This window comes from Bemisia tabaci, chromosome 3, assembly GCF_918797505.1.
Source record: "Bemisia tabaci chromosome 3, PGI_BMITA_v3".
Lineage (NCBI taxonomy): Eukaryota > Metazoa > Arthropoda > Insecta > Hemiptera > Aleyrodidae > Bemisia > Bemisia tabaci.
The window spans coordinates 36,446,862-36,460,815 of NC_092795.1; the positions used below are offsets into that span (position 1 = coordinate 36,446,862).

The following is a 13,954-nucleotide window of genomic DNA, read 5'->3' on the forward strand; positions in this document are numbered from 1 at the left end:
CTTAATTTATTGCACCGGACTGTTTTAAGGATTGTATTTTGAATGTAGTAGCTTCTCAAATAAGAATCTACGTTTGTTCGTCACACGCAGATCTTTAGGTATGCTTTATCGTTCCTCCCTCTCAGATTGGTTTGGCTTGCTGGATCGCCTACCACATCTTCAAGAAAAAATAATAAAAACAAAATACTAACGCCATTACACTCATTACAGGACGTCAGGACGTTGGGCAAACGTATACGGAGAGGAATAAAATTAGCTTTGCGTTAAAAGTCCTTGATGACTGTCGTACAGTGCAAAGAGAACAAAGAAAAAAAAGAAAAAAAGAAGGAAAAAAAAACTGTCACCATGTACGGAATTACCGTCTTGAGGACAGTCATCGGCTGGGCACAAGTCTAGAAGTGGACTGTTGGGGCAAAATCGTCGTCCGCTGACGGACCTAGCGTACAGATTCTGAACCTCACGACATTCTTTTTATTTCATTAGGCTCATTAGGCGCAAATGTTTTCATAGAACGTTTTCAACATTTTTTGTTTCAAAACAAAAATGTTTTCGATGGTAGAAATCTACCTTTCGTTTCCACTGTGGTTGGAAAGCGTTTTTTTTGTCTTCCTGTAAATGTATTTTTGCCACTAACAATTAGGGAAAGGACCACTTTTTCCCTAGAAAAAATTACTCAAAACTGCTGGGGACAACGGATGGAACCCGCGGGAAAAATTGGAAAAATCATTTAAAATAGTTACGAAATTCTTCGCTCTATTACCTTTGCCAAACGGACAAAATGCTTGTCTTAAAGGGTCTTAATTTGATAATGTCCATTGAGAAACGACACTATTTTTGACAAAATAACAATTTTTAGATGTGCGCCCCTTAGGGCGCCTGAGAGGCCTCTAAAAGCTTTTTTTAAAGATGTTTTCCAAAAAGTATTACTTATGTTTACACCACATAGCACGTTATGAGACCAGGAAAGGTTAATTTTCCTCAAATTTCAAAGATAACGGACACCTGACCCAATCCTTTGTAACGCTGCGTGGCACTTACAAAGACTCCTACTCCAAACCACCCCATAAAATGTTACGTAACTTACGTAACGTTACGTTAGGATGACCTCACGAAATGAAGATGGCTTCGATTACGGCCTCGATGACGACGCATACTTATTATCATTAGTGCGGTATTTGGACTGATTGCTATAATACTGAGAAAAGTCGATATTTTTCCCCTTGGTACTCATGATCGGCCTTGCGGTTGGAGTCTTTGGAGTCTGATATGCAAACGGTGGAATATTGGGGTTCCTGCTGGCGGGTCTCGCGGCAATGGATATCACGCTTGCCATACTCAGGGGATGCTCGTGACGGTTGGACTTTCCCCTTGCCACCAGGGCTGGAATGTTCAAACTCCCTAAATGTTCCCTCATTCCTGCGTATTCTTCATCTGGCCTGTGGGAAAACATATTTGTGTTAAATATTTCTTATCTTATATTCATATGGGATGTGGGTTGTTATGTATTGTTTCTTCAGTGACTCATGAGGGGCCATCCCTTATAACGTAACGCTTCCGGGGAGGGGGGCGGGGTTTAGAGGTGAGCATTGCGCCATTTTGTCGATACGTGTTGAAGGATGGGACCTCACCGCAATAGCGTTACAAGGGAGGGGGGAGGGGGTTAAAAATGCCGAAAAAGTGCGTTACGTAACTTAAGGGCGGCGCCCACTACAGATTATGACTCATTAGTTTTATTTTATTATAAAGATGAGGTCACTTTGTCTTAGAACGATCAATTTCATTCTTAACCATCTCAATTTTGTACTCATGTCTAAATGTTCAGCTTCATCGTTTACTTTTTTATTCGATTCATTAGGTAAGAGTTTTACTTGTACTTTTTGCTAATTGTTTTATTTATATAAACATGCGTATACGTGTTGATTGAAAATACATAATAGAATCAATTATTACGAGGGTCATCCCAAAAGTCTTGCGCCTTTTGCTCTTATTTCAAAACTATCAAAGATAGGGAAAATACAATGAAATGAGCAAATGAGACATACTCTTAGCTTTAATTTAATCTCCAGGCGGACGGTATCCGTGATAAGAAAAATGAACGGACGATTGCGGCCAATCTGATCCGTTCGCATTGAAATTCTTATCAATATTTTTTACCAGGTTGTTAAACTGTTCAGCATGCTGTTTTTTAGGCTTTCGATGATGAGTGTAATCGGTGTTCTTTCGAAAGTGCAAGCTTATTGTGTAAAGTGTGTGTGAAGTTATGGCACTTCCAAAGCCAGAAAACTGTGAAGTTCGGTCAGTGATTCGATTTTTGACTTTCGGAGGTGCTAGGCCGTATGACGTTATTCGCACATCACAAGTGGTTTACGGGGAAAATGCGATGAGCGATGGAAACGTCCGGAAGTCGAGCCAATCTTTTCACGGAGGAAGAGCAGAAATGCACGATGTAGCCCGAGACGGTAGGCTAAGTGTGATAGATAGTATGCCTTAGTGCAATGAGTTGAAGTTTTTCTCGAAGACGAAGATCTCCGAATAGCACTTAATGAAATGCTCGAGTATTTTCCTGTAATTCCACGATCTGTCTTGCATCAAATCGTGCATGAATAGTTTAATTAAAAAAAGATCCCAGCCAGGTGGGTTCCGAGAATGCTGGCTTATCGCGCTCCTGGAGGCAAAATCGAATCACAGAGCGAACTTCACAACTTTCTGGCTTTGAAAGTGCCGTAACTTCACACACACTTTACACAATAAGCTTGCACTTTCGAAAGAACATTGATTCTTGATTCATCATCGAAGGCCTAAAAAACAGCATGCTGAACAGTTTAACAACCTGGTAAAGAATATTGATAAGAATTTCAATGCGATCTGATCAGATTGGCCGCAATCGTCCGCTCATTTTTCTTATCACGGATACCGTCCGCCTGGAGGTGGCGGGAAACGCCTCGAAGGCGGCGCGGGAGAAATGACCTCCAGATCATCCGATTTTTTAAAAACTTGTGCTTAAATTAAAGCTGAGAGTATGCCTCATATGCGTATTTAATTGCATTTTCCCTATTAAAGCTGAGAGTATGCCTCATATGCGTATTTAATTGCATTTTCCCTATCTTCGATACTTTTGAAATGAGAGCAAAGCGCGCAAGACTTTTGGGATGACCCTCGTACAATATTTTATATTTTGTGGTTTACGAAAAAATCTGCAGGGTGAGTCCGGGCAGAATTTTCTCTGACGCTCTACAAGTCGGCAACCTACGGCATCGGCTCTGAGTTGGAATTTGAACGATTTTGTACTGGTAAATCTATGGTATAATAACGTCTTTTGCTAGACTATCTCGAACAATAGAGGGTGGTGGAAATAGAAATAACTACTCGTACTAGAGCGCTACTCTACCAAGTTCGGATCAGATCTCATTTTAATGAAATTGAACGAACGGCAATTCATGCGCGTAACTTCACATGGTTTTTTTCTTCTTTTTTTTAAACTATATCTAAAACCATACTTGAATATCATGTTGAAATATTGATCGACGCCATTCTAAAAAGAAGTAAGCAAGAGCGAAGATTTTGAACCTTCACGATCAAGAAAAAGGACTTCTTTCCTTCGGTATACGGAATCGCAAGACTGATGCGGAATGCAGCAGTGTGCGAAGGAAACTCCTCGCGACCACATAAATTGGACTACATTTTGCAATTAAGAACTATAAATTTCGGCCCGGCTTAAAAACAACGTATGTGCCTTTAGTTTCCCTATGCACATGAGCGTTTTTACAGATGAGTTAGAATTTATAGCTCCAAATTGCAAAATGCAGTCCAATTGCTGCGATTTACATTAAAACGAGACCCTACCTTTCCATCTATCGTTCGCTGACTTTCCGCGGATGAGTGGGGCAGTAGGGACAACCGTAGATGGCCAAAGGGCAATGGCGGCAGTGTGGACATGTGCAAGGATACGTTGGCTTGGCGGTGTTTTTCTTCTTCAGAAAATCGTTTTCCCTTTCCATAAACTTCTCGTGTTCTGCCTTGATTGTACTAGCACACTCACTGAAAGCCTTCTTGCGTTTGGAGTTGCTGTGGAAAAAGGAGGTCTGGGAAGAAGTATCCATGACGAAGTTGCATTTGAGCCCAGAGCATTCAGCAGAGACTGGATTGGGGCAGTTTCCGTGTTGTGACACGTGAAGCTGGTTGAAGCTCTTCCTTAGCGACTCGCAAAGTTGAGGGCCCGTAAGCTGGGGCTGGGGACGCTCTCCGACAGCCGACCATTGGGCGTCTTCCGAGGAGCAACTGATCGCCGGATTGCAAGGCTCCCTTCGCGTCGCAATGTAGATCCTATGCTCATGCTCCCTCAGAGGGCCCCACTGCGAGCACAAGCATTAACGGTTGAGCTCCGCCTTGTCTACGTCGGCTAACTAGCCCCCAAATTAGAGTACCCTTATAGACAGAGTATGGTCATTCGCAGGGGCGTAGCTAGGAAATTTCTCTGGGGGGGGGGGGGGGGGGCATGAGACCACCTCTCGTGGTGAAGAGAGCGGGGGGGGTGAGGAATGGAGGATCCCGTTTTTCTGGGGGGGGGGGGGGCAGGCCCCCCAGGACCCCCCTAGCTACGCCCATGGTCATTCGAATCTTTTTACTACAGGAAAACTGTGCCGCTTTTTGATCGGTCAACGAGGTTTTAGGCTTCATGATGCTCTTACGGCCGTAAATAAGCAAACAAGATGGCGGCTCACCGTAACATCGATTAGAGGCTAAAATTTGACAAAAATTTCAATTATACGGCAGTAACAATTTAAATTAGCATATCTGCGAATAACACATGAAAAACACACGAAACCACTCTTAAATTGCCTTTTCTCCTTTATCACAGGAGGATGTAAGGTGTGCATAACCTCAAACTTGCTTTCTGATAACAGCCATCTTGTTTGCTTATTTACGGCCGTAAGACCATCGTGTCAGCCTATTTTCACGCGACCAATGAAATACCGGCACAGAAATGGCCATACTCTGTCTATAAAGGTACTCTACCCCAAATTCGTCTCAAGTTCACACAAAAAAGCGGTTTGGGGCTGTCCGTAAATTACGTGAGGCTCTTGGGGGGGGGGGGGTTTCTAACAGCCTTACGGTGCCTTTCGAGGGAGGGAGGGAGGAGGTGAGGGGGTAGGGCTGAGCCTTACGTATACTTTCCCGCCTATATTTAAAGAAAATGCAAGAATCCATTTTTCGTCAGGTTGATCATAAAATTCAAGATGAAATAGAGGAAATCAGCACATTACCGATGATCGGACGATGCTCCTGTGATTTCTCTTGATTCCCATCTCCACTCTGAGGGATGATGAGTAGTGACTTCATCCTCATGTAAACTTTATACTCATAACTATTCCAAAGACAAAAAAAAATCTTCAATTTTGCTCACTGTATTTTTGTTTATTAAACTAAATGTATCATTAATATTTTCCATGAACTTACTTCAAAAATTTAGTTTCACTTACAAAAAATTTTGGCCTAAAAATGTCACTGTTTTTCTAAAAGGAAATGTAATTCTTAGATATAATTCTTATAATTTGTATTCTTAGAATTTATGTTGGTGGCGGGGAAGGAGGGGTGGAGTGTCTCATTTCAGAGGTACTTTGTAAAGATAGCACGCCTCTGGACATAATTTAAAAACGACTTCGAGATGAACAGTGTGTGTCATTTTACTCACTTTCAGACCACCTTGGGCTCCGGAAACACGGGCAAGGGCTTCGGAAACATGGGCAAGGGCGGCAAGGGCGCTGAAAAACAACAGAAGTCCCCTAGGGGTGCCAATGGACATCGGATTTCTTGCGATAGAAACACGGCTATGGGAAATTATAGAGGTGCTCGGGACATATTCAAAGGTAAACTCAAGATAGCTTAAAGCTCCGATCTTTCTTCGGTTCCAGTTTATCACTGACTGAAAAATCGTTCGTTGCCTCAGACTAATAATTTTGAAAGAAAAAAAATTAAATTGCGGAGCAGTAAATTTTCCCGTAAGTACGACACGCGCTGTACGACTACGCGACGCTGACACGCGTGATCGACACGATTGAATAAAAAACTAACAAGCATCGTGTCCTTCAACGAAAATTCCAAAATAGATCGAACTCTTCTTCGAAAAAAGTGCGTGGCATTTAAAACGCACAGAACGCGATTGACAAACATAATCTCCTTGTTCTATAATGCCTTTTTTTTGGAGCGGAGGGGGAGGGGGAGGAAGATTGTAGCGATACACGCAACTTGCAATTAAAATCACGTGTTCGTCTGAGTGTCATGGCGACCTCTCTTACCCTTCATAGCTATCCCGCAGCGCGGGGAAAATGTCGGGAAAGTTTTTTTCCCTCGAATATCAGGGAACATTTTAAGTGCCATTGCGGTTCACTGCATGTATTTTTTATCACTGATGCTGCGTAAGATGCGAATGTCACTAATGGTTTCCATCCAAGTACTAATATCGCTGATGTCATCACGGAAAAAAAAACTTAGCTGTGATTCTAGCACTTAAGGTAAAAGAGCGCCAATTACAGGCAGTAGTGCTGAGCCTTACAGCTTCAGAGTCCAGCCCTACAGGCTGTAGGGCTCCCGGCTCCGCGCTAGTGCCTGAAGTTGGCGCAATTTTACCTATAATAGTACCTGAAAATTTTTTTTTCCGTGATCGATAATAGGAGGAGGGCCTTCTTCTTGAGTAGCCACAAGCGGCGAATTTTCGCGGTCGCGAATATAATATGTGTTGTTTCGTAAAATTAGCCTCATTTAAGCAATTAAACAAAGAAAGGGAGTCGAAAGCAGATAACCGATGTTAGCTGCTACACGGAGAAAAAAACTTCGTGCGTGGGACCCGAAGTTGAGGGCATATGGATCTCTGAAGTTTTCGGATCACGTATCTAAAAACTTGAGGTCGAGCTGCCGAAGTTCGGGTCAGACATCGAGACACTTCGGTATGTACCGGAGTACTTCAGATGTGTGACCCGAACCCTCCGGTATGTATCGAAGTACTTCAGATGACTGACTCGCGAATTTCGGCGGCTAGACCTCAAGTTTTTAGATACGTGATCCGAAAACTTCAGAGATTCATATGACCTCAACTTCAGGTCCCACGCACGAAGTTTATTTTCAAGTTCAAGACAGGAGGTAGTTTTCGTTTTGAGGTTACACCGGTTCGTATTCTCCATCATATTCGATCGCAAAAAATTACTTGGGTTTTCGGCTTGAACCGTTCAGCGAGCGACACGCCTCACTGCCAACCAAGAAGAATCACTGGGATGGACTCGAGTATGGTGAGTGAGGTTGTGACTCAAGTACAGTAAAGGGATAGTACGGGCGCCGGGTTATAACCGGGGGACACAAGGAGCTCCTAGAATCCAAAAAATGGCGGCGACTCTAGGTGGGGGCGGGTGAACAGGGGTTGTTATCAACCTTTGGCGTTTATCACTACTCCACCTCCACCTGCATGTTAGCTACCTTTGCGCCATAGTAAGAAGAGGTTCAAGTTGAAAGACGCTTTCAACAAATGTAATGCACAATATTGGATTTAAAACTGACTAAATAAGTCTACCTTCGGAATTTGAGTAAATATGTCTACCTTCGGACTTTGAGTAAAAATGTCTACCTTCGGAATTTCAGTAAATATGTCTACCTTCGGAATTTCAGTAAATTGCATGGCCGTGGAGGGAAATAAAACCTTATTATCTTCACTTGGAATGGTCTGCATGTGACGTTTCGCAATTGTTATGGATCCTAAGAACTTCATAAAAGGCCTAAAGATAACTGATCGTGAGTCAATCACGAGTGAAACCTTTAGAGGCTCTGTCTATAAGGGTAACCTCGTTATGACTTCTCGGGTTAAATCTGGAATTTAAACAATTTAATAATTCTGAAGCGTATACAGTTGTCGAGCAATCCGCGGGAAAAGCACGCGGCAAAATCTGCACTTTTTCCGAAATGAGCTTCGCTTTTACGCAGTAGATCTAACTCCGCAGTCCGCCTTCACAAAAATGTCATCGTCAAAAAAAATTTCTGTCATAATGAACCGTCTGTACGGTGTTCCATAATGGTCATATTATATTTTTCATGTAACTGTACTCTTACTTCTGGGAACTGTATCCTCGATTTATGCAAATGGGATTTTTCTATAGTAAAATGTTTGGGTTGAAAGCTCGGTTGCAATGACCCGAGAGTACGGTTGCATGGACGTACTTCTGCCGAACGGAACTATGTGCATTAAGGCATGAGCCCCGAGACCCATAAGAGTGTATGCATAACAGGGCTCACGTTATAATGTACATAGTTCCGTTTGGCAGAAATACATCCACATAATCGAGCAGTGCTGGCCGATATACTGAAAAACGACGTTGGAAAATATTCGAACGTTACCAGAGGTCCCCGGATAAAATATTTATTTTTTTGTGGGCAAGTTCGTAATGTTTTCCTGTGAAATTTTCAGATACTTTGAAACTTCGAATGAAACTCCCTGAAAAATTAAAAGAAAAATATCCAAAATTTGCCTTGAAAATACGGGTTTCATCAAAGGAAATGTGCCAACTTCTAATTGCTCATAGCCTTCACAAGAGTATTTCCCTTAGCACAGCAGGAGTATAGAGAATAGAGAGTAGTCATGTGCTTTCCGACTTACACCGTCGATATACGTAAATACAATAAAATACATATTCGTAAGACTTAACAAATATTCAATTACTATACATTTTACAATTAAATGTAGTTGCGTGCAAATATGGTCCAGGTTTTTATAATTGACGATTTATGACGCTTCATTTCGGATTAATTGACTAGTTTTGATTGACAAAGCTTCCCGGCAACAACTATAAAAAGTGACTTCATCGGCGCTCCAGGACACAGACATATCAACTTTAATGTGCTCCATGCACGTATCCTTTAAGGATGATCCTTAAAACACTGAAAAAAAAATCTCGGTGTACTTACTAAGAAAAGGGTATGATTACCAAGAATTCAGGGTTCTATTTGATCCCAGTTTTTTCTTGGTAAAATTACCATTTATGGAATTGGTAATTTTACCGAAAATCTCGGTAAAATTATTGAACTTTCTCCGTAATTTTACTGGACCTTGGTAAAAATGCCAATATTTTTTATCGACTGTGGTAGAATTACCGAGATAAAATGGCAAAGTTACCAGGAATTGATTACCAATAAAAGTGGTATTCTTACCTGAAAAAAACAGTAAAAATACCGGTTTTTAGGTAAGCTTACCAGTCTGTCTTGGTAAAAAAAGTCAGATGGTAAAGGTACCAACGGACCTTGGTAAAAACGCCGAGAATTTTTTTTCAGTGAATAAAGGCGACTTTGATTAACTGTAAGGAGTGGACGATGACGCATAATTGGACCCATATTTGTACTTAGTCCCTGGCGTAGAATAGGAGGTTTGCAGAATTTGTTTTCCTTTGTTGGTGGCCCTCATTGAGTGGAGTACGTTTTCGACAGAGAAGTGGGACCCGGAATGGGACCGCCCGTGAAATAGGGAAACACGGGTTGGTTGTTCAAGGGAGGCTCAGAGGCTGGGCGACGCAGTTGGCTTGTTGGCTTTGGCACTCCGCACGGTAATTTCATTTTCTCTTTCTCCATTAGCTCACGAAATGTTGGGTAGTTGTCTTCCCTGTTGGAGAATATATTTGTGTTAAAATTATCTCCATAAGGCGTGTTTCTGTCATGTACTTTGTTTCCAAAAGCTTTTTTTCAAAGTTTCAAGGTCACAGTGGCGGCGGCAATTTTTGGGAAGTACTTTTTCCTATTGGAGAGTATATCTATGATAGAGGCGTGGCCATTACTCCCGTGCTAAGGAAAACGCCGTATGAGCCATCAGGCGTTGTCAAATTTCCTTCGACCGGTCAAGAATTTTCAGGAAAATTTGAAAATATTTCTCTTCCGGTTTTTCAGAGGATTTCATTCGTAATTTGATCTAAAAAGTCTGAAAATGTTATGACAAAATATTCATAGCTATCTTTAAAAATACATATTTTCTGAGAGGAAATTGGGCAACGTTCGAATGCTTGTACGGCGTTTGTACTTAGCACGGCAGATTAACTATGTGCATTTTTATGAGGTTTTTAAACATTTACAGATTCTCATTACAAGTTTATTAAAATTATTCATTCCTGTCTCGCCAGTTAAGTTGATTTGGTTTTGATAAAAAGTGCATTATTTTGTCCCTGCATGCAGTGTTACTATTGTACCTACAGGTCCGATTTAAAAGTCCTGCAAAATCTCGGTGACTTTTTGGCTGATTGAGCTGTCGGTTTGGAGCATTGGGGGTATTTTTAAGTTGAAACGGCAGCTACGAAATCCCCTAAAAAAAACAAAAAAAAAAAATTCGGAGGTTCCGTTCAAGGAGGAGCACGGATGCTACTTTTTTTCAAATGACAACTCACACCTCTTGATAGATCCTTAAAATAGACCTAGAACAGGGATCTTTTATGCTCAAATTTAAGATCACCGTTTCAAACCATTCCAAAACAGCGGCCGGTTAAAGTTAAAAATGAACGAAAAACTTCATCTTAACAATCTATTAACAGATAGTCTTCAATCTACCTCAGAGTTTAAGGATTTTATTGCACTAAAGAACACGAATTTGACGTCAGTTTTCCAAAATACACAATCCGCTATCTTGAAATGGATTGAGCCTGTCGGAAATCTACAGCGTCAAATTCATGTTGAGCATTGCAGAAAAAAAAAAAAAAAAAAAAAAGGATATTAATTTAATTTTACTACATTTTAAGGAAATCCGATAATAGGATGCCGAAAGCCAATACATTACTTTTCGGTCATTTTGAATTTTAAACGGCTGTCATTCTGTGACGGTAGGATATATAATGACTTCAAACTTGCACCGGATTGTTTTCTTTCTTTTCTCTTTTTTAATGTCCTATTAACGAAATATCACAAGGGTATCACTTTTACAAAAAAAATTAATGTATAGCTCCCTCTGAGAGAGAGAGCGGGAGCCATTTGAAATTTTAAGGACTATAATCTCCAGTGGCGAGGCGTGAATGATCGATTATATCGATATCTCCCCCCCCCCCCCATTTGAAACCGTGGTAAAGAATCGATTATTAAGATGTTCGTCACGAACACCCTGTTTATCGATCCTTCTCCGTAGGTTTAAATGACAGGTCAATCGAAACATCGCAAAGCACACCACGTCACCGACAGTTTTTCATTGGACTTTCCGAAATATAGACGAATTTTCAATAAAGACAGTGGAAATAGAGGTAACTTACTAAAATACTATACGGAAAGCTTCTCTGCTAATTTCAGAGCTTATTTGAATGAGATTTTAAAGACACCGTTATTAAGTGATGAAATTCGTAGTCTCCCGGACGAAGGAACGTGATTCCATTCCAAGGTTGCCAGAATGACTCAAACATTTTATTTATTTGACCAAAATGTACCTATCCGATTTTCATCCAAAAGTTTTCTGATTTCCGCATGAGATGTGGAGAAAAATCGGTAAAATTATCAGTTGAAAATGCCCAAGATTCTCCTCGTTAATATGCAATAAACGACGGGAAATTTGGCAACACTGAAATGAAGTTACGTCCTTTCGCGAGAGAAACGGCGAATTTTACGTGTTATTTTCTTCTCTTTCGTGTGTTTATTCGCCGCTTTAAAATCAAAATATTCCCTAATTTATATTGAAAAAATGAGATTTTGAACCGTCACAATCGAGAGGAATGACTTTCGTGACAGACTCGCACGACTGAATCGACTTGCAACAATGTGCGAAGAAAAATCCAGACAACCGCATAAAGTGCGACGATAAACACTAAAACGAGAGCTCACCCTTGCATCTCCAGGCGGTCGACTTTCTTCGGAAAATGAGGACAGAAGGGACAACCGTAGATCCGCATGGGGCAACGCCTGCAGTGCGGACAGTTGCACGGGCCCTTGAGCTTGGGGGCATTGGTGTCCTCCAGAAGCTTTTTCTCCTTCTCGAGGAACTTTTTGTGTGTGTCGATGACTGTCTTGGCACACTTCTTGAAATGCACGGTACACGGTTTGCGGCCGTAGCAATGATTACTACTACCCGGCACGGTAAGGACGCACTTTTGGTCCTTATTGCACTTTGCTCCGATTGGATTGACGCAGTCAGCTTGCTCGGACCAATGAATCTCTTTGAAGCTCTTCAGTGCTGACTTGCAAAGATTGTCAGGCGTTGCGCGCCCGGACGTCTCCCTTTCCCCAACTAACTGCCACTGCTCGTCATTGGCTGACCAGCCTGTCAGAATGCAAGGGTCATTCGTTGCTGCCACGTAGATCTCGTGCTCCTTCTCCCTTTGGGGGCCCCACTGTGAGCATAAACACGAATTGGTCAGTTTTACTCGGCCGAACTTGCCCTCGATCTCGGCCCAAAAAGCGCCCTGCATCTCGCGCACAGCAATTGTTTTAAAATTAAATTCGAACAAGTTCCACCGAGTCCATTCGCCTTTTGTGGCGTCCGGCCCGGCGAACTAGGATCGCCGCTTTCGTGGGATGCCCTCGAATGGAGCGATTTGACCATTGATTCTTATGTAAAAGTTCGCGAGAAACACGATGGTGCCACTGGTTTTCTCTGAAATCATCTCCCAAGCTCAAAAAAAGCTCTCGAAGTGAGGCCAAAATGGAGGGGATATCCCACCCTACCCTGAGAGTCCACCTCTACATCAAAACAAACTCTCCATGCAAAGATAGGGAGCAAATACATTAGCAGTGATGCCGTGTTTTCAGTTTTGGAGTCCCCAAATAAAGTGGCAACCCTGCCAATGTATTTGCTCCCTATCTTTGCATGGAGAGTTTGTTTTGATGTAGAGGTGGACTCTCAGGGTAGGGTGGGATATCCCTTCCATTTTGACCTCACTTTGAGAGCTTTTTTTGAGCTTGGGAGTTGATTTCAGAGAAAACCAGTGGCACCATCGTGTTTCTCGCTAACTTTTACATAAGAATCAATGGTCAAATCCCAAATCCCTCACACATGCAACATCTCCATTGTTGATTTTCCCGAGGTAGAGCGAAAATCGCGATCGTTATGCTTCAAATTCGAACATTGTAGAAGCCTCCCTTAGTTTTACCGTCGCTGTTTCCAAACTTTTCGTAAGCCGCGAGGAAACTGCCAAAATTCAGTTTGCGGCTTCAAATTTAAAAAGTGTGATGGGGCTTCCACAGTTAACCCCCCCCCCCCCCCCGGAAAAAGCAAGAGAAAAAGGTCATCAATTTTCGTAAAAAGGGAATACATTTATAAAAGCATTCGGTGCTGCGGATCGCCAATGATGTGGAAAGCACAGAAGAGTATTGACTTCTCCTAGACTACGTTTTATTGCTCTTGACTCTCTTCTGATTTTTTACCATAAGATAAGGAAAAAGATGTATCTTAATTGCAATGTTTCAGAGCATCGGACTATGTTTAATTTTTTTTTTTTTTTTTTTTTTTTTTTTTTTTTTTTTAATAATACGAAGAAAGAAGAATGAACCAAAATATCGCCTCACAATTTTCTGTGATTACATTTGAATGATTCAAGAAACCTCGCAGAAACTTTAAAAAAAACCGAGGGTAGCTTTTTAGAAAAACTGATTAAAAATAAAACATGAGTGGAGGTCTGCAACGTTGCAATTAAATATAAAATAATATGCTTTCATTTGCGTGCAGCCATCGATATTTGACTTCATTTACAAAAAGCGCTACGAGATAACTTTCGACCACCGGTGATGCTCGTATTGCCGCTCTCTTGGTTGAAGGCGCGTCACACTATTACGATGACTCGAACGCGAACGCGACCACACCACGCTACCGTGGCTGGCGCGGCGCTAAAAGTGCCGCTTATAACTAGGAATACGCACTTGCAACTGGTTTAAAAAAAAGAAAAAAAGTGAGGTTATGATGTGATTGGGCTCTCATTTGCCTGAGGTCCATCGAAACACAATTCCACTAAAAATCGCTAGTGTA

The 13,954-nt window shown here is 41.7% G+C and overlaps 2 protein-coding genes across 3 annotated transcripts in view; both read right to left on the reverse strand.

The window, feature by feature from the left end:
* The window catches only part of sfl (N-deacetylase and N-sulfotransferase sfl), a 172,107-nt gene that overhangs the window by 147,769 nt on the left and 10,384 nt on the right, over positions 1 to 13,954 (reverse strand). The gene's annotated exons all lie outside the window — the stretch shown is intronic.
* LOC109037708 (uncharacterized) lies at positions 607 to 12,401 on the reverse strand. The gene is made up of 4 exons (XM_019052500.2): positions 11,818 to 12,401; positions 5,693 to 9,634; positions 3,844 to 4,352; positions 607 to 1,436 (listed from the first exon to the last, which is right to left on the reverse strand). Exons 1-2 carry the CDS (start codon positions 12,399 to 12,401, stop codon positions 9,436 to 9,438), a joined length of 783 nt encoding a protein of 260 aa, XP_018908045.2. The 3' UTR covers positions 607 to 1,436; positions 3,844 to 4,352; positions 5,693 to 9,435.

What these genes read in the sequence shown, in the direction of transcription:
- LOC109037708 (XM_019052500.2), bottom strand. Translation starts at nt 12,401, where the DNA reads ATGCAGGGCGCTTTTTGGGCCGAGATCGAGGGCAAGTTCGGCCGAGTA. An exon ending in GACCGCCTGGAGATGCAAGG is followed by an intron (nt 9,635 to 11,817) that starts GTGAGCTCTCGT and finishes ATTCTCCAACAG; the next exon opens with GGAAGACAACTACCCAACAT.